Source organism: Odontesthes bonariensis, chromosome 2 (assembly GCF_027942865.1).
Source record: "Odontesthes bonariensis isolate fOdoBon6 chromosome 2, fOdoBon6.hap1, whole genome shotgun sequence".
In the NCBI taxonomy this organism is placed as follows: domain Eukaryota; kingdom Metazoa; phylum Chordata; class Actinopteri; order Atheriniformes; family Atherinopsidae; genus Odontesthes; species Odontesthes bonariensis.
In genome coordinates this window covers 11508009-11530001 of record NC_134507.1, presented here as the reverse complement: position 1 = coordinate 11530001, position 21993 = coordinate 11508009, and the positions used below count along the sequence as shown (strand labels likewise).

The 21993-nt window shown below is 43.3% G+C and overlaps 2 protein-coding genes across 3 annotated transcripts; one reads left to right on the top strand and one right to left on the bottom strand.

The window, feature by feature from the left end:
• Positions 1–1474: 1474 nt before the first annotated feature.
• Positions 1475–10615, bottom strand: zc3h6 (zinc finger CCCH-type containing 6). 2 transcript variants are annotated; one of them, XM_075477048.1, is made up of 12 exons: positions 10132–10615; positions 7840–8071; positions 7580–7702; positions 7256–7490; positions 6948–7105; positions 6049–6177; positions 5841–5955; positions 5625–5734; positions 5322–5545; positions 4824–5233; positions 4540–4731; positions 1475–4356 (listed from the first exon to the last, which is right to left on the bottom strand). In XM_075477048.1, exons 1-12 carry the CDS (start codon positions 10215–10217, stop codon positions 2891–2893), a joined length of 3480 nt encoding a protein of 1159 aa, XP_075333163.1. In that variant the 5' UTR covers positions 10218–10615; the 3' UTR covers positions 1475–2890. The 2 variants fall into 2 exon arrangements, with proteins under 2 accessions (XP_075333163.1, XP_075333168.1); XM_075477053.1 differs by having other exon boundaries at positions 10325–10615.
• A 777-nt stretch (positions 10616–11392) lies between these two features.
• fbln7 (fibulin 7) lies at positions 11393–21169 on the top strand. Its single transcript, XM_075477100.1, has 8 exons — positions 11393–11741; positions 12945–13107; positions 14443–14619; positions 16987–17112; positions 17208–17345; positions 17781–17918; positions 18326–18464; positions 20116–21169. Exons 1-8 carry the CDS (start codon positions 11664–11666, stop codon positions 20486–20488), a joined length of 1332 nt encoding a protein of 443 aa, XP_075333215.1. The 5' UTR covers positions 11393–11663; the 3' UTR covers positions 20489–21169.
• The last annotated feature ends 824 nt before the right edge of the window (positions 21170–21993 follow it).

The window sequence follows — 21993 nt, the reverse complement described above, 5'->3', positions numbered from 1 at the left end:
CCATCGAGCTCAGCAGACCTCTAACCTAGAGACTGATGAGCTGGGTTTGAGAAAGACATCGTTGCACCCTTTAGCACCCAGCCTTGCTCCCAAGGTGAATGTCAAGGAGCGCTTCAAGTGAGCATTGTCATTCTCAATCAAATATAGTACTTGATAAAAGTCTGTCTTGATAAAACACGTCAGCCTTATGTAGGTACAACCTCAATTCAATAAGATGCTAGGATGCTGCGTAAAATGTCAGTTAAAACAATGTGATAGTTTACAAATCTCATAAACCAATATTTAATTTACAAAAGAACATAGAAAACAGATGTTAGTACAGATTTTGAAAATGGGATGACCAACACAGAGACAAATAACCATGCACACTTACATTCGCTCCCAGGTTCAATTTAGAATCAGCAGTTAAACTAACATGCACGTAGTTGGACTCTGAGAGGAAGCCGGAGCACACAGGGTATATCCACTCATGCATGGGGAGAACATACAAACTCCATGTAGAAAGGCCCCAGGCAAGATAAATCATTTTTAATTTTTCTTTTAAAGTTAGCTCGTCATGAATTCGATGGCAGATCAAAAAAAGTCTAAAAAAAAGTTGGTACGAGTCAACAAAAGGCAGGAAAAGTAAGTGCTACTAAATATTGGATACCTGTGACCTTCAGGGCCCTCAGGCAGCACTACATTGAAACAAGTATGATTCTGTCATTGAAATATGTGGACTTAGGAACACTTCAGAAATCATTATGTGTGAACACAGTTCACAGTGCCATCCACAAATGCAGGGCATATCATGCAGAAATCCTTTAAAATGTACAAGACAAAGTGGAAAACTGTTCTGTGGTCAGATGAATACAAAGAATTTTTTGGAATTATTCAACGCCACATCCTCTGGACAAAAGAGGAGAGAGACCATCCGGCTTTTTATCAGCACCCAGTAGAAAAGCCTGCATCTCTGATGGCATGGAGGTGCATTGCCTGTGGAACCAGTAACTCACATCTGGAAAGGCACAATCAGGGCTGAAAGGTGTATACTGGTTTTAGAACAACATATGCTCCCATCCAGAGGAAGTCTTTTTTCAGAGAAGGCCTTGCATATTTCAGCAAGACAATGCTAAACCACATACTGCATCTATTACAGCAGCATGACTTCAAAGTAGTGCTGGACTGATCTGTCTGCCGTCTGGTTTGGTGCATCATGACATTAAAATGCAACAAAGAAGAGCAGGGACTGTTGAGCAGCTGGAATCCCTTATCAGACAAGAATGGGAAGTTTCTCTCCCAAAGTCCAGATGTTTACAGAATGCTGTTGAAAGAACAGGCTATCCTCCCCAGGATTAAACATGCCCCTGCCATCAAATTACAAATGAGTTTGTATTTTTTCTGAAATAGTCAAATCAATTTTATCATTTTATCTTTTTTCTCTATTTTATTGAGAATTAGATATTGGTTTATGAGATTCTTATTTACATTTTACAATGTCTATACATGCTTTGGTACTACGGTCGTATTAGATATTTATGAGATATCTTATGCACGCTCAGATGAGATGTCACAACTTTGGTGTGTTATTCTGCACAAGAGCCGTTGCTGTTTCACTTCTTTATTCCTCATATTCATAATAAAAATCCCTTAAACGACAGGCATGGGTTGTTTAAACGGCTTACAGTGTTGTACGACCGCGATCGCCAAATTGACCCGCGTTGACATGAAAGAAGCAAAGCATCACCGTATACAAGAAAAAAACTCACTAAAACACACTGTACACGTGATACAAAATACACATTTACATGGTGAATTATGAAAGCGATTAAAAACGCAAGTAGCTTCTTTGCAGTCAAACAAAAGCAGCTAATATTACAGACACAAAGCTGTCACTGTAACTGCTAAGCAGTATGCCACCTTAGATCTACAACATTCACCCTTTTGTAGCAAACAGAGGTTCATTTTCCAGTCCAACAAAATACTACAATAGAAACAGTCATACGGGTCACATTTAATACCTATCCGCACATACCTGCAACTTCATAAAGATACTGCAGCTCCTCTTTCTCTGTAAAATACACTCAAAATAGTGTTCTGAAGAATGGCACAAATAGATATAACAACCAATGTTCATATGACCCGATTGGTTCAAAAGTTTACCCCAGCAAAGTATTTAGAGCACTCTTAAAGAAATGTTTCAAAAAAAGTTTTTAGCAGTGGTGGGAGGTGTCAGCTCTGGTGCAAATATTCTGCAAACTAGCTTCAGTGGAGAGTTTAAAATCTGTGGATCTATAAGTAAAGAATTAAAAACTCCCAAATCTTGACATCAGGATAGGTTATGAAAAATAAAAATGTGATTTTCTGCCCTGATCGTGGCGCAGGATGACCAATCCCAATCTCAAATCGGTTGTGTGTGGTTTCAAAAGAGAAAGGAAATGTTCCGGAGAATCCGTTATCGTAAAAGTGAGAGTAAACATCTAGATCTCACAATATAAAAGTATCATAGATTCAATAGCTAAGTACAGATACTGTCAAAGAGATTCTTACATTAAGATTTATCTGTCTGCTTGTAGAGTCAACTGTTTTTACAGGGTGGAATATTTGGGTAAGATATATAAAATGCCTTGTTCTACGATTGTTTGGAACATTGTGAAAAATTACACATTAATAAAAGACCTGGAAGTACATACACTCAAAACAGACCTTTCAGCTCTAGCATGATCACATAAAAAGGAACTATACACTGTGTCCGCTCATCTCTCCAGCATAATCTCCAAACGTGGCATGTAGTAATCTATACAGGATTATATACAGAAATAAATAGATCCTTGAAAAGCTAATTAAAGATTAATCAAACATATCTCACTAATATACAAATCTTTTGTTACTTATTTCCACATTAAAGTTTTTACTGACAGAAAGGGGAAGCCGTGGGATCAAAAGTCTTGAATACATCTTTGAGTGTCCTGTCGTCAGCCTCCTCCTCTGGATTCTTCTCTTTTTGCTCTTCCTCCTGCTGCTGCTCCCTCTTTTCCTCTGTCTCTTCAGGTGCTCCTGTACAACCCTGCCCTCCTTGTTTCGGCTGCCTGGGGTCAGTGTACTGGGGTCGGATCAGCCCGGCCAGCGCCGGGATGGGGAGATTGTGAACTGCGGGGGGTTTGGCGGGTGAGGCAGGAGGCACAGTGGGAGAAGTGGGAGGAGTTTGATGAGCAGCGACATCTGTGCTTTTAACCTCCTCAACAGAGCCGCTCCGCTGGGTTGGCGAGAGTGATGGAGTTGGAGGGTTCTCTTTTTTCGCAGGCTGTTTCAGAATCCCCACCTTTTTAGTAGGCTCCACCTGTTCCTTCTGAGCCTGCTCGGCTTGAGATCGAGGATCATACAGGCTGATGCCCCCAAGGATTGTAGTAGGGCTCTCCAGCACTCCACCTGAGGATGCCAATCGGGGGGCATACGGCGGCAGCCTCTCTGGTTCTGGCTTGCTTTTGGCGTCTTGAGGTGAGGAACTGACACTGGCTTTCTGTAGTCTAGGGTCCACAAGTCCTCCCCCAGAGGGGGGCTCTTTCTGACCAGGCAGCTTAGAGTCCAGACTCCCTGTACGCTTAAGTCTGGGATCCAGAGATTTTTGCTGGCGTGGGTCCACGGGCCTCTCTGTAGAAGATCGAGACTCTAAGGATCCTGAGGGATAGCGAGTCAAGCGTTCCTTAAGGCGTGCAGCTGCCAGTCTGGGGTCACATAGCGGAGGGCTGGAAACTGGAGGAGGGTGAGGCACGCTTGTTCGGTTCATATGAGCATTTGCAATTAGGGGTGGCAGGGGCAGGTTGATGGAGTGCTCCTGTTTTGGAACAAGGGAAGGAATGAGATCCTCAGGGGCCCACACCACTGCCTGGGCAAAGGAAGGCCGCTGGAGCAGAATATCCACCCGGATATGACTAAACTGCTTTAACTGGCAACGAGGGTCCCGCAGCACCGTGCCAGGGCTGGCATCTAGAGGGATAAGGACAGCTCTGTCCCTGAGTTCCCTCTCTCCTTCATCGTCCTCCTCTCCTGTTGGATGCTTTTGCCCAGCAGGGTGCTGGCGATACGAACTGGATTCTATGGGTCTCACCTTCCTGGGGTCTCTGGAGAGCCGCGGATCTGTCTCTTTTTTGACATCTGGGAGTCGCTGTCTTGGGTCCGTCTTCACGCGTGGGTCACTAGGTGGGGCCCTTTCTTTCACCAGTCGAGGGTCACCCAGAGCTGGACCCACCTGGGCGGCCGGGGGGGGCTTGGACTGAGACTGCTGCATCTCAGTCTGCTTCTTTAGAGATTTAAGGATGGAGGAGACACAGGAGCTCCCATCCTCCTCATCACTTGAGTACCAGTTTGCGGTTACATCTGCAAAACAAATGACATTATTTTTAAATGTTTGAACACTTAGTCACACCTGGGGCCCGTTCCTAATAGCATGTTAGTTACTGGATCATTTATATTGTTCATTTTCCTTTTCTCAGGAGCTTTTGTTATTAGACTTTAACTTAAAAAGTTCATCAAAGCAGCTCCGTGAGCATGGACATTTACCTCTATTTTCACTGTTATCATCCTGGCCATCTGCTCGTTGTTGCTCATTCCCCTGTGACTCTTGTTGTTGTTGCTGCTGCTGCTGTGTCAGGTGTAAAAAGATGGCTTTCTGCACTGCTGGTGGTAAAGACTGTAACTGGGACTCTGCACCCATCTGCTGCTGGACGTTCTGTCCGAAGGCTAGACTGGGGTCTACAGCATGGAAAACAACAAAAACATATGATGAAAATAACAGATAAAAGAAAACTTAGCCTATTTTATAACCATATTTAGATATCACTGACCTCCTTGTTGACTGATGGCCTGGTTTTGGAGGAAGCTGCTAAAGAGCTCTGTCTGGTTTGGACCCAATGGTGGAAAAGGGAAGAGACTTTGCAGCATTTGCAGATCTGGTATTGGAGGGAATGGAGGCCTCTGCATATTCATCTGCGGGTTGACATTAGGTCCATGAAAGGGTGGTGGTTGACCAGAGAGGGCTGGTGGCTGCATTGGAAAACCATGTGGCGGCTGCTGTCCTGGGGGGCTCTGTGGCATAGGTGATCCAGTGGGCTGAGCCATGAGAACCGGTGATTCGGGAGGAGGAAAAGGAGGAGCAGGAGGACCTGCAGGCACTACAGCTCCACTCTGTGCGTCCTCTGGGCCTCCACTAAATTGACTGGTGCCATCACCTTGATTCTGGGAGAAGTTGGATCCACTGAAAAATAAAGATAGATGCTTTCGGAGTGAGATTCGAGCACTCTTTAGAGTTTTATTTGACTTTGAAAACAGGTCATTCTGCTTACCTCAGACCAATTTTTTGTGCCAGGTCTACAGTTGGTTGAACCTTGATTTCAAACAGGGAGGGGATCTTCTTGCCAGCTTGTCCATCTGTAGGACTGCACTGACCTGGAGTGGGCAACAAGCCCACCCCTGGAGGAGGCTTCGGAAGTGGGGCAATGCCCTGCTTTCTTAGATCCTCTAGCTCCAACTCGTCCTCACGAGCGTTTTCCTCTTCAGTGTTAATTATCTGATGCACAAGTCACAGAGAATGAGTAAAACTATGGGGCATTGGCACTGAGAATCGCTATGGAACACGTTTGTCTTACCTTATTAAGCAGCTCTTTTGTCACATCGGTCAAAGCATCGTGGGAGAATTTGCAGTTGTCCCCTTGATAACATTTAGCTCCAGTGTGAAAGAACTTGCAGGGGTATTCATGTGAAAACCCAGGTCAAGGAACCAAACTGACTAAAATTAAAGTACAATATGCTAACTATGCAAGGCAATTACACAAATGCCATTAAAAGCACTTAGTGAAGGATATTGTGCATGTAAATGCAATTATCTCCTTTGCTGCAGTATCCTTGAAGGTAAAATTTACAGAGTTCCTTCTTCTTATCAGGCACCACATGCTCATGTTCAAATTTGCACTGCTCCCCCTGCGTGGAGAGAAAATGAAAACTTTTCATCGAGTCGAGGAAGTAATCATCTTCTGCACTTATTTCAGCTCCAGAACATTTACATTACTGTACCTTGATGCAGCGACCCTCCAGGAAGTACTTGCAGATGTATCTACCATTGTGTTCAACTGTATGCTGATTGATGAACTCCTTGCTCATGATTGGCCGTTTCTTCTGAAAGCCAGAGGAGTTTTTTCCTTCCTGTGACACAAAGTAAACAACGTCTTATTTGTAAAGTACAGTAAAAAGTGTTATGTTTCGTCAAATTTGTTAATCATGTTTATGTTATGTCATGTCTTGTTTAGTTTCATGTGTGGGTCCTGTATGTTTTAGTTTAGTCAAGTCACTCATGTCCAGTCCTGTCATGCACTTCCTGTTTTATTTTGTACTCACCTTTTCCCCTCTCGTTTCAGATCCTGACTTCCTCCCTTTGTGTGCTTTCCCTCATTGTGATTGTCAACCCCGCCCCTGATTGGTTCCACCTGTGTCCCCCTACCTCACGTTCAGATAGTCTTTGTCTCCCTTTGTCTGGTTGTCAGTTCGTCTTGTTCAGTCCGAACCAAGTGTATGTCAAGCGTGAGTGCAATTCTAGTTTGAATCATTGTTGCCATCCTCTTTGAGAGTGCTTTTTGTTTTATTCCTTGAAGAAAAAGGAAGTACAATTTACTTTGAACTATTATCGTAATCCTCTTTGAGAGCGTCTTTGGTTTCTTGGAAAATAAATATCTTTTTGGAATACCTCGCCTTCTGAGTTGTGCTATTGGGTCCATCTGAACTGTGTCTCAGGTCATGACAAAAAGTTAATAAGTAACCTATGATGAGCCTCCTGTCCATCTGCTGAGGAAAGATACGGACTATAGGCCTTGCATGGCTTATCTGTGTCAGCGTGGCTTTGTGTGACTGGCTGAATGAAACGTTTTGCCAACTGCTTTCTATTTGCTATCAGTTGCTACATCTAGGTTGGTACTTACCAGTCCCACGTCTTCCATTCCCATGTCTCCTCGGCCCCGTCCCCGTCCTCCCCAGGGCTTGCCCTTAAGTTTCTTGTTCTTGTTGAGCATCCCGCGTCCTCTGCCTGGTCCGCTCCCTCTGCCTGGTCCGCTCCCTCTGCCCCTTCCTCTCTGTCCAACTGTGCATGAGTGAATGTGAAAAAATGCAAAGAAGCACAACTCTACTGACTCTTTAGTTTCGACCTTTCCAATCACGTGTAACAGAGAAACTATGATCATTCTCGGTACATTAAGATAAAAGAGTTTATCTGAAAATAAATCATTCATACACTGTTGATGCCTCATCCCTCTCATGCCTCCTCTGCTCATCTGGTCTTTGGTGTAGCGTCCTTTTCCATGACTTGTTGAGTCTTTTGACTGCTGGTACTCAGACATGTCATCTTCATAATCATCCTCCTCTTCGTCATAGTCGTACTTGTCATCGCTGTAGTCGCTGTATTTGTCGAAATCGCTGCTCTTCAGAGGCGGGGACTTCTTGAAGTTGCCATGGCCTCCCCTCGAGTGCTGTCGGTAAAACCAGGGAGAGAATGATGTCCCACGATAATGTTTGGATTAGTATTAATATGGCAGCTTGCCAGCTGTGATAAACTCACCTGAGAGGACTGTCCATCAGACTCGCGATTGGATCCCTGGCTCTTCCTGTTCTTGGGCCTCTCTGGTCGGCTGTAGTCAGACTCATAGCTGTCTGAGCTGGAGCTGCTGGTGGGGGAATGATGCTGAGGAGAGGGCAATGGAAACAAAAGAAAAACACAAAATTAAAGTGAATATTAAATTCCCTCACACTGCTCACATTTAATGCCAAAATTACAATAAGAAATATCATGTTCCACTGACATATATAATCACTTCTTACTTTCTGCCTGTCACGTCTCCTTCTTTTAGACCTCCTCTTCTCTCTGGTCTTCTTGGATCTTTTCCTGGAGTGTCTGTGAACCTTTTCTTCTCTCTCTTTACTTTTTTCTTTTTCTTTCTCCTTGTCCTTCTCTTTCTCTTTGTCTTCCTTCACCTCTGTTGCCTCTTTGTTCTCCTCCTCAATTCCAATCCCCTCATCATCTATTTCTCCATCTTCCAGTTCACCGTCCTCTCTACACAAGCAGAACATAGTACATTTAGCATAAAAGTTTAGAAGCTGCGTCTGGTCAGCCTCTGACAGACTTTAACTTTAACAAAGTATCTGGTGGGCAGTAATCATTTAATACAGAATCGAGCTTAAAGTAAAACAAAACAATCAGTGTCTTTTGCCCTCATTTAGATGAGCCACATATTATGTCAGACATTTTCCAAATCCACCCCAAAGCCTCTTCTGTAGGCATCATTTGAATCACAAAGACAATACTTTTTCTTCATAAGAGGAAGCGTATAGCTATTTTATGAAAACCGAACTAAATGCAACAAGAGGCTGGAAAAACATTCACGAAAACATTTGTTTTCTAGAAGCATTAGAAATGCAGGCACTTTTATAACAGCAGCCTGAAGTCAGAACTACATTAAGCACAATTCACACGGTCATAAAAAAACATCCCCGGTGAAGATTTTATGACTGTAAAGTAAAATTAATCATTGACATGGTTTGGAAATGGCTAATAACCGGGATATCTCCACAGGAGAATCCGATGCTGGACACACTCTCTATTCTTACTGCACTCTGGGCTTTGTCAGCATCACAAGTGTGTGTGTGAGTTGTTACTGAAATAGGCGACCAGGTTTGTAATACATACACCACTGGCTTTTACAGTCTGTGATGTTTTAGAATAAGTTAAGAGTTATTTTGCTGGAACCAAACATCTTGGTAGTTACACATCACCATATGCAACCCCATGGCTGTATTTCAACTCTTCAAAGGCAAAATTAAAAAATGGTCGCCAAAGTTGTAAATGGTCAATATGTAGTCGGTATTTCATGGAAAAAAACCAACAAAACAAAACAAAAAACACTTTTTCCTATTAACATACGCTACTTATAAAACTCCATCCGGTGTTGAAGGTCTTCTCATAACATGTGAGCCCCTTTAAGAATAAAGAGCAGGTGGGAACGTGCAACAAAATCACCACGAAATTGGAAAGTATGTCCACCCTGGTGATACAGGTCCGTTTAAACAGACAACAGCAACCTCTTCCTCCCACTCGAGTGGATATCCCTCCACTTCCAAGGCTACCACAACGCTGCATGTAACCGTTGCCTTTTATAGCAACAGAAACATCAAAACAGACCAGGAAACATACACCACTTTATACATATTGCATGTTCCTTTGAGGAAAAATGGCATTCCACTCCCATTTGTCCGTATTTACAGACCTAAGTTAAGCTTCGTAACATATGTATATACATAATACAGAGAAATGTTAATGAGCATTGTAGGACAATCTTAATAGACCTCGTCAACATTACTGAAGATACCAAAGTAACCAAGTGATATCGCAAAGTGCAACAAAGCCACACTCTTGTGCTCTTGAACCAAACCTGGAGCCTGCATGTGAATTGTGCGTGATTTCTCATCCCATCTCAAGAATTCAATTCAAATTCAAATAAAGCAGAGGCCCTAATCTGCATGAGGTCACAGATGCCCAGACAGAGGTGTGCAATGGAATTCACCAAGCCTTCTCCCAACAAAACTCTGCACCAACTCTCTATCTTTGGTCTAAGTCAGTGAGATCACCTGTTGTGTTAGTAAAACAGACAAATCACAAGGACACGGGCCTGGACCTTGGAGAAGCGCATAAACTCAACCCTGCGTGAGACTGTTTGAGCACTACAGCCAGCTGACCGGTAGGTGGCGTGCACCAGTAGGATGGGCGTGGCATTTACATCATAGGCATTTGCATAGTATCCTGCAGATGGCAACAACGAAGCTATCGATCCCCGCAGCACAACAACCGAACGATGAGGTCTATTATCTGACATGGAAATGATCATGAATGAGTCTCATCGACACGGTGATGTGAATTCAAGGTTGTCTGAACAGCAGTGTGCATACGCACTAAAGAGGCATGCAAGAAAAAAAATAAGATTTAGGGGGGGGAAGGGGAACCTTGGAAATGTTTGCAATGTATGATTAAAAGAGAAAACAGTAACACAAGCATGTAGACCCACAGCACTGAAACGCACAGATGAGCTCATTAAGAATTGCACAAGAATGTTACTCGACCTTTCATCCCCTGCAAGCTCAGAGTCTGTCATGTTTTTGTCAAGAACAGGGGCTGGGGGACTGGAAACAAGGCTCACAGAAGCCATTGGAAAACGGATCTGCCTCCCTTCTCCCCGGTACAAGAGTGAATTAACTCAGTCACTGAGTTGGTTTGTGAGAGATGCTGGAAGATTTCAGACTGGAAAAGACTCACGGTGTTACATGTCTCGACAGATACAGTAAACAGACACTCTCCTCTTTCATATCATTGGCGTTTTAACCCTGTGAGCACAGCTTGATGCCCCGCTTTGCTAATGTCCCGTCGGTTGACAGCTGCCATGGTGAAATAGAGGAGACGGAGGGAGACAAAGACAGAAATGTGACCATGTTCGTTGATATCAGCATCTTCATAGGATTTCTCAACAGGGACATCATCTCAAAATGGCTTCTGAGTTCTGCTGCACATTCCTCGACAATATGTTCTCCACAAATTTATAGTCCTCACTGGATCTATCTAACTTGGAATACAGCTTACCCTATTCTGCGGTTGGTCAAATAATCACACGGGCAGCAAAATCCGAGACTCCTATTGGCTCAAAGCAACGTCAGTCCGTTTCGGCACGTAAATATATATCTAATGACGAGGCGCACATATCAGTGTTTCATGTTTTATTCACGTTTTTTTACGTTGTCACAACAATGTGAATTTATGGCGTTTTCATCGACAGCGCAGCTTGAGTGAATGTCGTATATCGCTCCATCAGTAAGCAAACGTACGCGTGTTCCTTGTCCCGTTTTTCCCACCAGGCTCACGCGCGCGCATCTCGCACGCTTTACGCGCTCGTGCGTTCCAGGTATTTACCAGCAGGTGTCGCTCCGACCCTTCAAATGAAGGCGCGAAGGACAAGCTTTTGGCTTAATTCAGCGCAGAGCGGTTTAAGTTGTAAACAGATTCGAAATGAGCCGCGTCAACTGAACATCTGTGTGAACTTGAAATGCCAAACCTATAAAATCTGAAATAAAAAGCTAACGACCTGTCTCTTTCTTATTTGAGGGGGGGTTATCTTTTATCCAGTGAGACATCAGAGGTGACGGAAAATTTTACACTCGGACGCGGAGTAGGCAAAAATCTAAGTAACATAATGCTCGTAGACTTTATACCAAAACAGCTTTTCATTTGAAGTTCCCCAGTCAGCAGCACAGAAATGTGTCGTGGTGGTGGGGGGGATAGGTTGGATATGTTTGGATCTATCTCAGTGGGAGGGATTCTTGCTGAAGGAAACCAAGGTAGTGTGCTGAGCTCAGAGGCTAAACTTTCCAAGAGTGCAGAGAGAGGAAGGAGCGCATCTCTGTCTCGGGCACCTGATGAGCATCTTCTCTTTACACGACCGGACGCACGTTTAGACTTTGTTTCCTGCGGATTTTGTAGCTGCTACATAAAAAAAAAAAAAAAAAAAAAAAAAAAAAAAAAGAAAGGAGAAGAAGAAGTTTCCTAAATATTTGATGATATAAGCAGGGAGCAGTGTTACTCAACTCTTACTGGACTCTCAGAGATGGCGCTGTCTTTTGGACGCAGGTGTTTGCTCTTGCTGTGTTTGACAGCTATCCAAAGCGGCCATGCCACCGTTCAGGTAGGATCAACTTACTCTAAGCATGTGCAACAACCTGCCACCTCGGGCTTTGGCAGAGTGTGTGGCAGTATCAAATCTCACAATGTAATATGACTAAGATTGGCTATGTTTTGGGTATCTTCATGCTTCAGCCGAAATATCAACCTATTGTCACACTGTGAGTGTCACTCATTGTCTACAATGAGCATTTGAGCATTTCATCCAGCCTCCATCCAGCATCAGCTGCCATGAGAGGCATGTGTTTCATTTTAAGTCGTGACACTTTGGTGATTACAGTCTTGACTTTCCACAAGAGAAGCGACCTGATACTGCTTGAATCTAATAAAGAAAGAATGAAAAAATGTTGCGTCTGGGTAAGAATCCTCTCATGTCTTGTCAGCTGGCGGTATTTCCCCTGTGCCTGGGGCAGGTAAAATGAGCACGGGGCTTTCTTACTACTGCACTTTTAATGTATTGAAGCTCGCTGTTATTGTACAAAGCCCTCAGAATGTCAGAGGAGGAATTCAAAGTATGCCGCTCGGAGAAATTGTTCCAATGAGCATGTGATTAATAAACCTTCCCGGAGGGATTAGTAGCACTTTCTTTAAGGAACTCTGTAATCGTATGGACAAGCTTTTCCCCCCCAAAGTAACTGCCTGTGGCACCCGTGCTATTTTGAGTCTACCCATTCAGGATTATCCAATGAGCATGTGCCTTCCTACAGCCATGCAAAATATACAGAGGAACAGCATTTTGGACTTAGGTTCCACTGACATCTGCCAGACAGCTTTTGTCCAGCTGTGCCTGCCTCTGGAATGGTGGTGGTGTGAGTTAAAAGAGGTGAGGGAGAGAAGAACAGAGGTAGGCCTCAAGAATCTCACATGAAAGTGCACTGAAGTTTGAAGAAAAAAACTGGAAGACAGCGGTTGAAGTAAAATAGATTGTGGTGAGTTCCTGTCTCCTCAGGTAGAGTAAAACATCTTACCACCGTGCCTTGCCTGCCCGCCAGTAATGTGGATTATTATTTTCAGTTAAACCATTCTCCACAGCTGCTCGTTCACCGTTCATGTCTTGCATTTTACCTCAATTAGGCCTAAACTGAGGCAACCTTCAGCCCTGCGCTCATTTTCTTTCCTTGGAAAGTCATTGTAATTTCAGATGTACTGCCAAGACTCCTTTTTATAGCTGCCAATTTTGCTCATAGTCCCCGTGTTTTATTAACAGACGTGCATGGATAAGCACCAGGTGGTCGGGGTGCTGCGTCAGATGGAGAAGTTCTTGAAAGGCCAGGAGATTCGATTTACAGAGGGCCTCAGGATCATGAAGTCAAAGCTGGCATCGCTTCAGAACTCTGTCTCCAAATTACCTCAAGCTGACCAGTCCGCTGGTGAGTTCTAACGAGATGCCCAGTTATCATCAACGGGATATTCACTGTTTGAGGCCCATCTGCTTCAGATATTTTGACCTGTCATTGTTGGAAAAGCAGGTGTTATTATCAACACGAAGTGCTCTGTTTGATACCAGTATCAGATTGCAGAGTATTCCATTTTCAATATTTTAGGAACTCTCGCTTGTTTTGAGAACACCTTCGAATAAGTTTTTCCTCAAAGAGTGACAACAGAGAGCCAGATACAGCCTGTTGTATTAAAGGATAATAAATCCATCCAATAGTTCAAGGCCCTCTTGGTTATAGAACTGGGTACTTGACAGGGGAAGTGGATTTGTGGAATTGTGTTGCTTGGCAGCAAACACTGAGACCAAGTTGTTAGTGATGGACCAGTTCAGCCCATAACTCTGTGGAGAATGTTATGCAAGACAGGGAGAGGTTAATATTTTGCATTTACAGCAATAAAGCCTCAGCAAAAAAAAAAAAGAAAAGATGACAAGAAACTTTATCACACCACCTGCTCATATTGGGATCAAAATCTAGAATCGTCATGAAGAAAATGTGACAGTTTGTGAACATGGACTGGACTGAGGTACTTATGTACAAATTTAGGTTGTACTCTACGCTGCTCTTTTGTTTTTCCATTACACTTTTTTCTACTTTACGAGGGAAATTATATATATTTTTATTAATCACTTTCATTTAGACATTACTTCATTTATTTAGCAGCTTTATTTGGTGCACAGGAATTCACCTAATTCATATTTGAGTGAAATAATCATCAGTTAAACTTTGACTTAGTTACTTAAGAGAGTGGTATTATTATGCTGAAAATAAGGATTTGAACACTTCCTCCATCAATGAGATGGGTTTATAAAAGGTTATTTCTTCCCGGTTTTTGATACATAAATGCATACAGAAAATGGCACAGTAGGACACAATTAGCTATTAGAATCCTACAAATATGAGCTGGATATAACTGAGTTCTGGCCATGTGGAACTTGTTATGAGGTACCTGATTTGAACTGTTATCACTTGAGATAGAAAGAGCAGGAAAAATATAATCCATTCCCAGTGTATTGTAATGTGCGTACATTAAACTTTCCACAGCACAACAAATTGAATAATTTCTGACAGCAGTGTTGACCCGTAACACTGGCCGGTCCTGTGCTGGTCGACTGTAAATGAGGCATTTTAACCGTCGTTTCCCATGAAGGCTCTGCACTACCCAGTGACACGTGTATATCCCCAGGCGAAGAATGCCAGAGGATGTCAGGAGGCTTATTCCACATGTGACCAGCCTTCCTCTCGTGCTCTCTTTTCTTTCTCCCACAGCTCCCACCACCTGCCCCTCCCTGGAGGCCCCTGCTCACGGAACAAAGTTTGGCTCAAAGTATTTTGTTGGACACGAGGTCCATTTCACTTGTTCCCAGGGCTACCACCTTGTTGGTTCTTCTACGCGGGTTTGCCGGGAGAATGGCACCTGGACTGGTGTCAGTGCAGTCTGTAAAGGTGAGCCATGGTGTGTTAAGATAGTCCCATTGATTCCAGATTTGTTATTTGTTAGTATTTCCAGATAAACACCTCTTCAATTTTGACAAGGTCTGGGACCGCTTTAATGGCAGGCTGAGAGAGACATCAGCTCAGAAGCCAAGCTGAGCTCCACACGCACACAGATAACAGGCAAAGAAAAGAGCTATTCTGTAGAGTTTCTGGAGCTCCTCGACCCACTGAATGAAGCACTCGTTAAATTGGCATTAAATGTCTCTGACCACAGAAAAACACCTGTACCGCATTCCATTGTGGGGTGCTTTCCCCCTTCAGGTCTCTACTCCTCATTAACAAGAATGGTTGGGCTACTGTAAGTTAAGCCCTCCCCTCTGCTCCTCATGTTTCTCTGGGTCTTTGACAACAGTCCTTGGACGGGGTTAGGTCCAGCCATTATACCCAAACTATGGTCTGATAGCAAAGAAGTATGCTAAGCATGCAATTGATAGCCCCTTCAGCCTGCACTGGTGGCAATCCTCCAAAAAATTCCAAGTGGCACTCTCAGTTGAACATGTGTGAAAGTTTATTGACGTTACTAGTTAAAACAACACCAGAGGCCTCGAGTCTGCACAGTATTATCTCTGTTCGTGTTTTCAAGCCCAGCGTAAGAGGGATAAATTTAGTCATGCTCACAAAGTAGTATTGACAGAGTAAAAAACCTTAAAGCTAAGAAGAGTTTAAAAATATCTTTCAAAGTGTATTGAGCCTTTTCATGTCATGGCTCAGTGGAGGCCCCTGAAGAAGCCAAATAGAAATTAAAGGAAGTGGTTGTCATCTAGAATACTGTGGCTTGAGTGCTGGAGTTCAAAGAGCCGAAGCTGCTTTATAGTTTTGACATCTGCACAGCTCTTATTGCCAACTGCAGAAACAGAGATCAAATTGTAGTTTTGCCACAGGAGAGGTGTCACCCTATCTGCTCCTGACAAGAATAAACTGAACATCAGTCGACTAAGTAATAGAACTCTACTTTACACTGTAGCAACTGAGATTTAATTCAATTCCATTCAGTAATTCTTTATTATTCCCCAGAGGGGAATTATATTGTTACAATAAAGCAGTAAAGCATTATTAAAGAACTTAAAGCTGAGAAGAGAGTTGTTGGAGTTGTTCCTGGAGCCACGTCTTAGGGGAAAAAAATTATATTGCTGTCCTGATATTACTACTATGTCCTCATCAGGGGTCCAAGTTTGTCCATTTTATCTGCGAGTGATCTCACACTTCCCATGATGATCAAGGGAAGAACTGCTTTAAACTTCCTCCTCTGTTTTCACCACTTTGTTGCTGTTCTGCATCGTCAACTTAAATCATTGCTTTTTGAATTTTCCCCATTGGGGGATGAATAAAGTATTTTTCTATTCTATTCTATTCAACATGTCCTCTACAAATCATCTGGATTTGGGGTCTTATTGTGGGCATTACTTTGGCTTTGGAAAGCTCAATGAGCTGCTCCCATATGCACACAACTTTCCCGTTGCCATGGGCATGCATCATAACAGATGTCAAAAAGTAACAGAATTACCAGCAGAAATTATCCCAGCTCCACAGCACCAAAACCAGCAGAGAAATTTCCAGTTTCGTTTGACACTTGTACGGAAGTATAAATGACTTCTCCATCAAAGTGTAACAGCATTGCTGTAACCCTGAAAACTTTTATGGGAAGACTGCAAAGTGCAGAAAAGTAAAATATCTCTTGAGTTGTTTTTTGTTTTTTTTTCAACCTTCTTTGCAAAGCTAGAAAAATCAGAGTAACATTTAACTCAGAAAATGCAGATTGTTTGTTTGTTTTTGGCCATCCTCAGCCTTAGGATGGACAGTCATTCACATCCTCTGCAGAGGCCTTTCATAATTCTTCAAAGGTGTTGCTAACATGGCCGGATTTAATCATTCTCCTTAATCATTTTCATATTTCGGGCTGCAGCCATGACTTTTGTTCTCTGCAGATGGTCATCAGACTGTTTGAGCTGATGATGCATCCCATCTTCTATCTCTGTGCAGTACATAAGTGTCTCTTGTCATCACGGACAGAAGGACTGTAAAAAACTGAAGATATCTAATGATGTACACATTAACCTTGAGTCTTGGTGAAAGATTATATAAGGAATGCTTAAAACAAGATCACAAAAGTAGCATTCAAATTTGTTTCCACTTACATCTCAGAAATATATCTCTCAAAAGGAAATAGCTCTGGTGTGACTGGCCAAATTTGCAGATGTTTCCTTTGAAAAATGAGTGCATGTGGTTTTGACTGGAAATTACTAGAAGCTTGTGAAGACGCTACAGATGTCTTAACTTGTCAACCACAGTGAGGGTAATTCTCTTTTACATCTACAGATATAGGTGAGTGCGCAAGCAATCCCTGCCAAAATGGAGGTACCTGTGTGGAAGGTGTGAACCAGTACAAATGCACCTGCCCCCAAAACTGGAGTGGCTCTCACTGCCAGCACCAAACCCAGACAGGTCAGTGCCACAGAGGGGACTTCTGCGCTGCTTGGTTTATTCATATTTTCGCTTATCACTCAAATCCAGCTATCTTATTGTGTCCCCTAATGCAGCACCACCTGAGTGGAGTGTTATGAATGATCCGGCATTCAGCCGGAGACCTCGCTGCGCCCAAGTGAACCATGCCCAACACTGCAGCTGCGACGCAGGCTTTCACATGAGTGGCACCTCTGACAACAGTATCTGTCAGGGTGAGCTGTAATGATGTTAACTTATTTGATCCCTGTGGGGAAATTCTCCTGCTACAAGTCATAGGAAAGTGAGGTCAGTTACGGAGCAGCTCCCTCGGGCTTCTTGTTTCCCGTAACTCTTTTTCTTCCCTGGCGAATGTGTGCAACCAGCGTGTGACAAACAAAAATAATCCTCCTGAGAGGTCACAGGCTGATTAGCATCCATGTAGGTCACAGTTAAATAGTTTTTAAGTTCTATTTGCTTGAGAAATTAAGTTAGACTTCTCCGAGAGTGGCTCAAAACATGCCAATTCACAAGATCCTCTAAGGGCAAAAAGATGCAGCCTAAATTCTGAGGAAACAACAAAGCATATCATTTACACCCAAGGAGCTGTTTATGTAGAACATAGTTGTCAGTTTTCTATCACAGTAAATTGTTTCTCTGTTTTGTAACAGACGTAAATGAGTGTGAAGTGTACCGGCTGGACCAAGGGGGGAAACTGTGTGTCCACGAGTGTGTGAATGTGCCAGGCTCATACCACTGCTCTTGCCCCAGCGGTTACAAGTTGCTTCCAGATGGGCGGAGCTGTGAAGGTGAGTGACAAGGTGCAACAGAGGACAAAGGCGCATTCACAGGGCCTTGGCTGCGGATCTGGCTGGGTATGCATTTCTAAAGAGAAGTACCCGTGTTTTCGTAAGACGAGGAGCCCTTAGCAGAAGAGATTTCGGTTCCAGCAGAGGTGTCTGTCTGCCTCAAACCTCTCTACTTCATCTGTTTTCACCCGTTGAGCTTAAGGTGCTTGGAACATATGACCTCACCTTTTTTACCCGCACAAGGGATCTTTAGGACACGAGGCATTTGTGGGAGACTAAACTGAAAAACAAATAAAGAGAAAAGCACCCCCTGCTCAGACTGTGGTAACTAGGAAGCACAGAGTCAGTCTGGCAAGTTCCTCTCCCCGTTTCTCTTTCTTATATGCCGCTGCTTTTTTGTCTTCCAGATGTGGATGAATGTTTAAGCCAGAAGCACAACTGTAGCCGAGGGACAACTTGTATAAACACGGGGGGAGGCTTTCAGTGTGTCAACCCGGAGTGTCCCCGCTCTCATGGCAACATCAGCTATGTCAAGACGTCTCCCTTGTAAGTGGAAACATGGCAGTGTGATTTCTTTTAATGGACATTTGTGTTTTCTGGTGAATAGTTCTAGAAGATAACTGAATAAATTCTGTGTTAGCGACGATTAATTAATCTTTCCTAAACGAGCAGTTGCATGTTAAAAAAGACAGAAGTGAGATGTGCCAGAGAAGGAGAACCAAAGGACACGATCCACATCCATTGGATGGCGGCCACAGCCCTCTTCCATCACTCAAAGGAGCTTCAACTTTAATTATGCATAACTTTAAAGTCTTTGCATAGTTGAAAGTTGGGTGAGCTCTATAAAAATTCATCGCCCTGCAGTTGTTGGAAAAGTTGAAAGTGGAAAATTAGCTACTGACCATTCTTTTACAGAGTGTACGTTGTTATTTTAGCTGTAAAGTTGGGCCTTTGGACATAGGGGTTGAGTTTGAAATATGAAGGATGTGAGCATCCTAATGTGAGGCCACAATTCTCTCCTTGTAACTTCGTCTTGTTTGAAAGGACTTGTTGTGTTTTAGATTGTAACTGCTGCTCATACAATCATAACTGAATTAAAAGGGAGTTATTTTTATGTATTTTACATCATCTTGGCACTGTTCTAATGCTAAATTAAACTGTTGTGGGCTACATGCGGAAGAAATTTGTTGCTGGTCGCAGAGCCATGCTGCAGTACAGGCACATGCTCGACATGCGACATGGGTTAGAAGATTTGGAAGTGTGTGACATGAGACGCTTAGCTCACATACGCTTTTTTTCTTTCTATATTTCAGAATACAGGAAGAGAAATGGATCGCGTTATTTCTTTTTCTCCAGTGTAGTGCTTCTGTGGTTTCAATAGGAATTTGCCGAAGTGCGATCGCTCGTCTTTCAAACTGGCTTCAAGTGTAGTAACACCGTGCGAGCCTCGCATGCAGTACGAGGAGCAGCAGCATTGTGTTGCTTTGTTTTGGGCCTTGGCCACACAATAATAAGCTGGCGCCCAATAACGCACTTCACCTACATGTAAGTTAACAAGCTCTGGAGGAATTTCCACACTTTTGGAACCAGCCCCATGAGGCTGTTCGAGGAGCTTTTACCACTTCTGTTTTGGTTTTTAGTTTTCATCTTACATAAGTGTTGACTGTTGCAGTGTTGCCAGTGGGTCGAACTTTTTCAAGTGCAAAACTAACTGAAATTATGATAAGTGATCAAATTATGTGTGACAGGTTAAATGCATGCCTAGCAGAACAACCTCATTAGATGATGTAATTGTTTTCTATCAAACCGTGTAGTAGTGTAGTTTATGTGTTCTGAGACATTACCATTCCTGTATTCTTGTTTGCCAGCCATCAACAAGCCGACTCATTGAAGAGCTTTAAACAAAGCTCTGTCCGCTGCTACTGAACCATCAATGCGGGGAAGTCCAGCTCCCAAAACCCGCAATATATTTGGGAAAATACTTGAAACGAGGGGGAGGACAGGGACTAGAGTAAGACAGTAGCCGGGTCCCAGTTCTAGCCTAGGTTAACTACCTTTTAGGCAATGAAGAAAAAAAAGTTCCCATACAGATGTTGGTGTACATATGAAATCCGGTTGATTTTTCAACAGCTTTAAGATCTGTATGTGCCAAAATATGTATCACCTTGCACTATATTACTGCCTTTCTGTCCTGCAGTCAGTGTGAGAGAAACCCCTGCCCCATGGACAGCCGCTCCTGCCACCTGGCTCCCAAGACCGTGTCCTTCCACTACCTGTCCCTGCCCTCCAACCTGCAAACCCCTGCCACGCTTTTCCGCATGGCAACCGCTGCCGCCCCTGGCCGCACCGGGCCGGACAGTCTGCGCTTCGGCATAGCTGGCGGAAACTCCCGAGGCATCTTCGTCATGCAGCGCTCAGACAGACAGACTGGCGAGCTGATACTGGTGCAGCAGCTGCGCGGGCCTCAGGAGATCAGCGTGGATGTGGACATGTCTGAGTACACCGACCGCACCTTTCAGGCCAAGCACGTGGCAAGGGTCCACGTTCTGGTCTCACCTTACAACTTCTGAGGGCAAGCCGGGAGAGCGGGAGAACTGTAGACTGAAACCCGAAGAGGAACAAGGAAGAAGCTCACAATAGGCACAAATTCCCTGAAACTGTCTCTTCATACCCTTTCAGAAATTAGCTGCACGTGGTCACAGGCACAAAATATCACAAAAATATCATAAAATGAGAAAGTTGCTTACCATAGATGCTTCTTTAAATGGTGTCAGAATGGCCTCTAAATAATGATATGTGGCTCAGTCTTCATTAAATCTAACTTAACGCATAGCATCTTTACAGCTCAGGGTTCGGGCCAGGCTGGGATGCAGCGCCCTGACTTAATGATGCATCCCTGAATCACATTAGAGCTCCTGTGGCTCTAATTTATCGGAAATGTTGTTGTTTTTTTTTTTTTTTTCATCTTTTAACAGTATAACATACTCTGTGCAACATTATCTTTGATCATATAGTGTATATGAGTTTTTTGTACAAGCTTGCTTCATTTAAGTCATTATGTTTAAGGGAGTTTTTGAAACAGTAGCTGCACTGCTGCACCTGGTCTATATCTCATATTATGTATCTTACCAGAAATAGTCCCAGTATATTCAAAATCATCGCTGATTCGGCAAACTTGCCATCGTGCTTCACAATTTATCAGGAATTTTTAATTGTCTCAACATTACTTAAATAAAGTCAGTCCAACATTTCATGTTAAAACTACCTTTCTTGATGCCAAACAACCAGCTGTTCGATGTCCTCGTGGCGGTGCTTGGGAATCTGATCAATGAAGGTCCTGGATGGTTACAAAAAGGTTTTCTCAATGAAAGGCTGTAGAAGAAGGAATGCCTGTGCAATAATCTATCCCCTGAAGCGAAAGTTCATGCTGCAAAACAAGTCAAAGTATTTCCCACGTCTTGGAAACAAAAGGGGTGTCAAAGTATTTTTTCATTTGAGATGAATAGAGGGATATTTAAAAAAAAATACATCTCAGTGTGTCTGTTTGTTAAAGGGGAAAAGAGACTAATGCTCACCACATGTGTTTTCTAAATGTGCTTCACTGGGTCTCCCTCTCGTGTCTCCATCCAGGGGTTTACGTTGCAATAAAAGGGGCCAAAGGAGTCGCATGCTTTCAGACAGGAGCGAATATGGAGAATCAAAACACATGCCCTGTCGTTACACTCTGCTCTCAAAATGACTACGTGCCTCAGTGGTAGCGATAACCCCACCGGGAGCCTGCACATAGCTATGTTTTAATCTCCTACTTGGGCTGTTTGAAGTTCTCATGCTACATTCTTTCCCAGGTGGAAATATATATCGTTGGGGACAAGTAGAGAGAGCTGAGCTCTTATCACGGTAGTAGTTTTATAATAAAGGGTAAGCAATGGGGAAAAACATACAGTAATAATGAAAATACATCCTGAGCACAGAGTGGCCGCCTCAGTGACAGTAGTAGTTTAAAGGGGGATTGCACAATAAATCAAACACACAGCAGCTAGCAGAAGTTTTTGAGGACGCCTATCAATTATTTTTA